This window comes from Cervus canadensis, chromosome 1 (genome assembly GCF_019320065.1).
Source record: "Cervus canadensis isolate Bull #8, Minnesota chromosome 1, ASM1932006v1, whole genome shotgun sequence".
In the NCBI taxonomy this organism is placed as follows: Eukaryota; Metazoa; Chordata; class Mammalia; order Artiodactyla; family Cervidae; genus Cervus; species Cervus canadensis.
This window is the reverse complement of record NC_057386.1, coordinates 91,842,206-91,849,686: the sequence shown is the minus strand read 5'-3', so window position 1 is coordinate 91,849,686 and position 7,481 is coordinate 91,842,206. Positions and strand designations below refer to the sequence as shown.

General features: G+C 49.1%; 1 protein-coding gene across 3 annotated transcripts; it reads left to right on the top strand.

Annotated features, from left to right (window-relative positions):
• Positions 1 to 213: 213 nt before the first annotated feature.
• On the top strand, positions 214 to 7,026 carry SPRY1 (sprouty RTK signaling antagonist 1). Of its 3 annotated transcripts, XM_043486938.1 has the most exons (4): positions 214 to 362; positions 1,109 to 1,340; positions 1,699 to 1,995; positions 4,809 to 7,026. In XM_043486938.1, exon 4 carries the CDS (start codon positions 4,864 to 4,866, stop codon positions 5,821 to 5,823), a length of 960 nt encoding a protein of 319 aa, XP_043342873.1. In that variant the 5' UTR covers positions 214 to 362; positions 1,109 to 1,340; positions 1,699 to 1,995; positions 4,809 to 4,863; the 3' UTR covers positions 5,824 to 7,026. The 3 variants fall into 3 exon arrangements, with proteins under 3 accessions (XP_043342873.1, XP_043342878.1, XP_043342883.1); XM_043486943.1 differs by having other exon boundaries at positions 224 to 362; positions 1,112 to 1,995; XM_043486948.1 differs by lacking the exons at positions 214 to 362; positions 1,109 to 1,340; positions 1,699 to 1,995 and adding an exon at positions 2,559 to 3,022.
• The last annotated feature ends 455 nt before the right edge of the window (positions 7,027 to 7,481 follow it).

Genomic DNA, 7,481 nt, shown 5'->3' with positions numbered 1-7,481 from the left:
ATTTGCAGGATTTTTTCAGGCAATCCACATTTTCAGAGGATGTTTTTTAGGGGAGTGTACAGGGCAACACATCCAAGTGGGTACTCATAAAGGAAAGAGGAAACGACTGTTGGGGAAATCCTGCTCCAGGTTTTCAGGCAGCCCGTATGATTGACACATGATATCACTGGAGGCGTGTCCTGGAGTGGAGGTGGAGGTGGAGGCGAAGAGCTGAAATTCTGCGGAGCCGGAGTGGGACTGCTCTGTAAGGCACGCAGTGGTTTGCAGAGTGATAGCCGCAGACACAACTCCCAGCCCTGGAAAAGGAACAGCTACAGTTGCTGTAAATGTGCCTGAAAAGCAATTTCCAATCTTTGCTTTAGGTAAGAACTGTTTCCTTCCTTTCCTTCCGTAGACATTTTAAGGAAAGATCAGGTGAGAAATGTTGGCTTTTGCAAGGAACTGATTATTTCTTTGAACTCGCTTTAGATCTAAGATTACTGGTTGCATTTCAAATTACCAGTAGGATTCCCACTGCTAAAACGAATGCTCTTAAAGTAAATGCTACCACTAAAAGAAAAAGCAGGGTCCTTTTCCTCCCCACCCCCACAACCACCCCCCAACCCCCCAGCCGAACAGTAACAAGTTTCAAGTCTGAAACAGTCGGCTGTGTGAAAAACTGGGTGGGTTTTGTTTTTTTTTTTTGCCAAAGAGGGGCTGGCATTCGGTGTGTGGACCAAATGCATGTTTGTTTAGGCATTGTTGGCGACCGAATCCCGAGAAGCAATTGTTTAAAACCTGAATTTCCCGTCTCTGTGTATTGATTTCCAATGCGCAGAGGCGTCGCTTGAACGTTGTTTGAACTCTTAGGCATTCCAAGGGGGCAAAAGCACTTCGGCAAAAACGTGCAAGACTGCATGTTACTTTGGTTCGCTGCTGACACGCCGACTGTGCGCCCGCCTGTCAATCACAGGGAGCAGCAACAGCCAGCACATGGGTGCGGGCGGCGGGCGAGCTGGCGAGCGGCCCGCTCCGCTCCACTCTTCGCCCGGGCGGCGGAGCGCGCGGCCAGTCGAAGTGCCTGGAAAGAAAGGGAAATTAACGTGTTCTTATCTCTAATCGTTTGTAGCAGGCGTTTCGGCCGCGGAACAGGAGGGTCGGAGGACTGGGAGTGATCGCTACCCGGGAGAGGCTGACTGCCAGGACCGGAGTTCCCAGAGACGCCGTGCCCCCACTTGCCCGGCGTGCGGGATCGGGAAAGTGCCTGGACCTGCGCGGGGGCCGAGGGACGACGCCCCGCCTTCTCCCCGGAGGAGAACCCCCAAACCTCGCTCCCTTCACCACCGCCCCTAAAACAGCGGGTAAAAACCAAAATCCCACCCACCCCCCACCCGCGGGGAGCGGCGGTCGGGCCTCTCAGGCGTGTACTCTCTGCGCGGCTCCGTGACTCGTCCGCGGACGCCGGTTCGAGCCCCGTCCCGGGCGCCGCGGAGCCTCAAACGTCCGTGACGTGGATTTTCACGCGTCAGGAGGCCGCCACTCCCGCCTTTCCCGCGAGGAGCGACTGGACCCTGAGGAGAACTCTGGTCCGAGCACAGCGGCGGGTCGGCCGGCCAGTCACGCGCTCCTCTCCCCGCCGCTCCGCAGCTCGCTTTCCGGAGAGACCCGGAGAGCCCTCCTGAAGGGAATTTTTTTTTTCCCCCCCCTGGCTCTTGGAAGGGGGCTACAGGAGAAGAGCCCCGGAGGTGGATGTTACTGAGCTGCGCGGCGCACGCGAGCTGTGAGAGGTCTGTGGCTGGCCGCGCCGAGTCTCCAGAGGATTGTCCCCCGCAGCCGGAAGGGGGCCGCGGGGAGCGCTCCTGCCCAGCGGCAGAGGCCGCGGGCCGACCAGCCGCAGCTCGGGCCATGCCTCTCCGTCCTCCCCACCGCGGTTGATGCGGCGAGGGCACGCAGTCGCCCGCACCGGGACCCAGGCCGGGTTGCACTGCTTGGCCGCCCGCCCCCGCTTCGGCCTAGGTGAGTGTGGGGCGGCCGCCCTCGGGCCGCGGGGGCGGGAGGTGCACGGGCGGGGCGGGCCGGGCGGCAGGTGCGGGCCCCGGGGAGCGGCTTGGGGGCCCGGACCGCGTGAGGGGCAGGGAGCGTGGGGCCACCCCCTCTCGCGGCCCGGCCCGCCCGCAGGGCGCTCAGAGCTGGGCAACCCGGAGAGCGACCTTTCGCCTCCGCGCGGGACGGCGAGGCGCGGTCCCCGGTCCTCAGTCGCCTGCAGCGGCGGCGCGGGGACCCGGGGTGTCCTCTCGGGGAAACCCCTCCACGCGAAAGATGCATTCGGGGAGGCTTGGGGCGGGGGGGAGGGTCCCCGGGAGGAGGACCGCGGAGCTGCTCGGCGGGTGCCCGCGGCGGGCTTTCCGGATCCGAGGATCCCTCGGACGGGGGCCTCCCGAACGGCGTGTTCGCGCGTGAGTGCCAGAGCGGACCCCCTGGTCGCCGGGGACCCCCTGGGCCGGGTCGGCGCGCACCCGCGCGAGCTGCCACTTTATTCTTGTGAGCGCGGCGGCGCGGCGGGGGCGGGAGAGGGCACTGCCACTTTAAAAGTGCGGAGGTCCGCCCTCCTGAGGTAATGGTAACCTCAGCCTCCTCCCCTCCGCCTGCCGGAGAGAGAGGGGAGAGAGAGGGAGCGAGAGAGAAAACTTGTTTTCATTCATAACTTTTTCCTTTTCCTTCCTCTCCGTCAACTATTTATTCTCCGCTCGTCTCAGCGCGGATTGCAGAGGGCGCAGCTCCACCGCGGGAACCGGCGATGTGGCGACACCGCTCCGCCGCCCCGGCCCCCGGCTCGCTGCGCCCCGGCTCTTTAGGAATCCGGCTTCTCCTTTAAAGTGTAGACAGATATTTATTTATAACCCTCCCTGCCTTGGGCTTGCTTTTTGGCGCCCGCATTCGCTCCGAAGGCTTTTCCTGATTTGTAAGCATCCTTGGTGGCATACGCCAAAAGGCTTTGGAAATCCACGGTGATCCTTAGAATGTGATGGGATTGTCCGAAAAGGTACTCGACTTCGATTCGGGACTTTCTTGGGGGGGAAGAGTCTGCCGAGAGCGTGTGAGCGTGTTTGGGGCTAGATCCAGGGCTGTCACTGCTGGAAAAGGGGCTGTGCTTCAGATCCGAGGTGGCTGACATTCTTTGCTTTTTCTTTTTATCTGGTGGCCTCTTTTACCGGCCAACAGGAACTTTGTTACAGCTAGCATTTAAGACTCAGATTAAAGTCGTGCCTTGTGCTTTTTCTACTCTCTTCAGATCCACGTTTTTTTCTTTCGTGTGGAGTCTGACTTACTACTTGTAGATACTCTTTGCTTTAGAAGCGCTGGGTTAGGAAGTGCTTTGAGAGGAGGAATGATACTGCAGTGTAACGATGCAATCTTTTTAACAGTCCTTAAGGACTCCAGGACTAAACCCAGCAGGTTGTGACCGTGTTCCTCGGGTACAGAGAAGGTAGAAGAAACTAGAAACTTGAGGCTCCGAGTTGGGAGAATGAGCAGGGGTAACGCCAAGAAGTTAACATGTAAGACTGTACAGGGCCATTCAGTGAAGTTAATAGAGGAAATGGACTTCTTTCTGCCTTATTCCTGAAGCTGATGAGATTTGGCTCATGGTAGTGGAGAATAGGCATTTTTTCCTGTGCATTCTTGAACTGGATCAGATCTGTAGATTGTGGGAGGAATTTGTGTGAAAAATATTCTGGTTTACCATTTATGAGAACAAAAACGTTTTTATGTTTAATAGATGGTTTTATGAAGAATACATTATAAATTAGAAGTAATTTATCATTGGTATTGAAACAGATTTTTACCTGGATATTGCTATACTTTATTACAAGAAGTACATTGATTCAGAGTTGGCAGTGCTTTTGAAAATCAAGATCTGGCATGTAAATACAGATTTTTAAATTGGAGGAAATACAGATAATTAAAATGGCCAGGATTTCCCCATGCTACTTTAAAGGCCAGACACTTATTTGTATGTGAAAGTTATCTTGTTATGTGAGTGATCCTTATTTAAACTTAAAAAAAAAAAAAATCAAATGTGAATGGTCTTAACATTCACAGAACTGTACATTGAGTTTTGTGTGTGTGCTTTAGAGGCTATAAAACACCAAGAACTGTTGTGTTCGTCTGCATTCACTTTTACATCTTGTAGACTAATAGCGCGAGCTAGGTTTAAAATTCTGGTTTCTACTGAAGATGACCTCTTAATTGGAGATTCCATTTCAGTTTGGAGTGTCTTTTTTTTTTTTTAATGCATGAAGTATACCTTGACTAATTTCCTGAACACTAATCTAATGCTTATAACAGCAAACAGATAACTAAAGACAACAGCACCATAGCTATTCTTAGTTGTTTTTTTTTTTTTAATGGATATTTTCTTTTATGGAAAATACCCAGAGTTTCTTTAGATGAGAGCTGTTTATTAGTGCTTATACTCAGTGTTCCCCACAAGGGCGTACTCCATTTTGTTTGTTAGATTCACAAACAGGAAGACATTACTTCTCGATTCTGCTTTTTAAAAGTTGAAAAAACTTCCAGTTCTTATAGCATGGGGTCTCTTGCTTACATTCTTCTTCTATGATGTGGTCCTAAGCCTCTCTCAGAATTGGACTCTGGCCAGGACCCCAGCATCATTGTAATCCGCTGATGAGGGAGATCATTACCAGGTGGTTTAGGCAATTTGTGACTTGACAGGATTTCTCACCTCTTCCCCCCCCATCCCCCAAATGCTTCTAGTCATTTATTTTCTCTGTTTTTTTTTTTTTTTTCCATCTTTGATTTCCTTTTAGGATTTCAGATGCATGCCAGGTTTCCACTGATTGCCAGAAATCAAGATCACTACACATGGATCCCCAAAATCAGCATGGCAGTGGCAGTTCATTAGTTGTGATCCAGCAGCCTGCATTGGATAACCGTCAGAGGCTAGACTATGAGAGAGAGATTCAGCCTGCTGCTATTTTGTCCTTAGACCAGATCAAGGCCATCAGAGGCAGCAATGAATACACAGAAGGGCCATCCGTGGTGAAAAGACCTGCTCCTCGAACCGCACCAAGACAAGAAAAGCATGAGAGGACTCATGAAATCATACCGATTAATGTGAATAACAACTATGAGCATAGACCTACCAGCCACCTGGGACATGCAGGACTCTCAAATAACACCAGAGGCCCCATACTGAGCAGATCAACCAGCACTGGAAGCGCAGCCAGTTCTGGGAGCAACAGCAGTGCCTCTTCTGAGCAGGGGCTGTTAGGAAGGTCCCCGCCAACCAGACCCATCCCTGGTCACAGGTCTGAAAGGGCAATCCGGACCCAGCCCAAGCAACTGATTGTGGATGACTTAAAGGGTTCCTTGAAAGAGGACCTGACGCAGCACAAGTTCATTTGTGAACAGTGTGGGAAGTGCAAGTGTGGGGAATGCACAGCTCCCAGGACCCTGCCGTCCTGTCTGGCCTGTAACCGGCAGTGCCTTTGCTCGGCCGAGAGCATGGTGGAGTACGGAACCTGCATGTGCTTGGTCAAGGGCATCTTCTACCACTGTTCCAATGACGATGAAGGGGATTCCTACTCGGATAATCCTTGCTCCTGTTCACAGTCACAGTGCTGCTCTAGGTACCTGTGTATGGGAGCCATGTCTCTGTTTTTGCCTTGCTTACTTTGTTATCCTCCTGCCAAGGGATGCCTGAAGCTGTGCAAGGGGTGTTATGACTGGATCCATCGCCCAGGGTGCAGATGTAAGAACTCCAACACGGTCTATTGTAAGCTGGAGAGCTGCCCCTCCCGGGGTCTGGGTAAACCATCCTGATTTTTGGAGGTGGGTTGGACCTCCTGAACGTCTCTTGCTTTCAAGCTGTGGCTGTTAAAAAAGATGCTGTCAGATACTGGTTTTATTTTCTTTGCAGTTTTCCCGTTTCCCACCTTTCTCCTCTTCTTTCCAAGGTTTGGCTCATGGATTGTACTCTTCTCTAATGGATGGTCTTCGGTAAGAGTGGACTGTGAAATGCGTCTGGCTCCCCCTTATGACAAGAGCCTCTGCCATCCACTCGAGAGGGTATTGAGAGCCAGTGGGCTTTTGTGTAGCCTTTTTGTTCTGCAAGCAACTTTCCAAAGTTGTACACGTGAACATATCCACACATGTACACCCAGACTACAGTGATTTAGAGCTGTATTTGATTGGGTACTCTGGGAACAGGGAAATTGGTGTTTAAAGAAGCAGCCGTTTAATTGCTTAAATAAGCTATATATTAAATCTGTCTCCAATTAGGGCTATCTTCATAGCATTGGACACTTAAGTAGCATGGGAGATCTGTTTTTGTTACAAGGTTAAAATTCTCCTTTAACCACTGCCCTCTCCTCTCTCCTCAACCTTCTATCCCCTCAGTTTTGGCCTTATTTTAGAGATGCCAGGTTTTTTGTTTTTTTTTTCTGTGTAATTTTAGGTCTGCTTTACAATGTAAGTCTTCACATTGGAGATATATTGGTTGTATCTTGCTCATCCTTATTCAAGCTTTCATATTTGTGAAGGACTCGACTCCCTCCCTTCTGTACTCTTTGCTTTTCACCAAATTACTCTTGTCATTGAGGGCACTTGGACAACTGAAGTTGATATTTATATCTGATCAATCTATAGATGTCACAGAACTATGCTGCCTGAAGTGATCTTGGCTCCTTAATGGTTTTTGGCCACTTGGTTAGTTAACAGCTGGGTAGTTCTAATCTTTTCTGTTTCATTGCCTTAACCACAAATTGTGGTGCTTTTTGTATATTTTATGTATAAATCACAAAGTTGAATTCTGACTATTTTTAAGACAAAAGTCTGTTAAACTTTTTTATTGTAAAGAATATTTATTATGCGAATCTCTATTATTTTATGATATTTATTGCAAAAGACTGTTGAAATGTACTCATGTCTGAATATAACAAAATATCAATACGTAACGGAAAATAAGGTGACACGAAGAAAGTACATATGTTAACTATAATGCAGAAAATATATTAATTAATGAAACTGTCTGTTGATTTCTTCATTTATTAGCGTGTACTGTTGTGATTTTGTCATTTGCTTTGACTCTTTCTGCATGCATACCCATTTTCTTTCTTTCCCTTAATATACCAAATCTAGATGTAGGTGAGCTCAAATCTTGAAGTAGATGTTTCCTGGAAAATTCATTAATCAAGATTTTGTATTCCAAATTCTGTTTCAACAAATGCCCAAGTGAATCACTTTACAAAGTGAAAAAAGTTTCTTTGTGATTAATATTAACAATTCCGTCCCTCCTTTGGCTATTTTGTAAGCAAGGGGTTTTGTGTATATCAATTTCTTGGAATGGGACATACCTGTATGTTTTAAATAATGTTTGTCTTAACTCTTGGATTAGTCTGAATTTAATTTTCATCAGCAAAACTTAAAAAATTAGTTCTGTAGCCATACTAGCAGTCTCTGGCACTGTCACTTTAATAAAA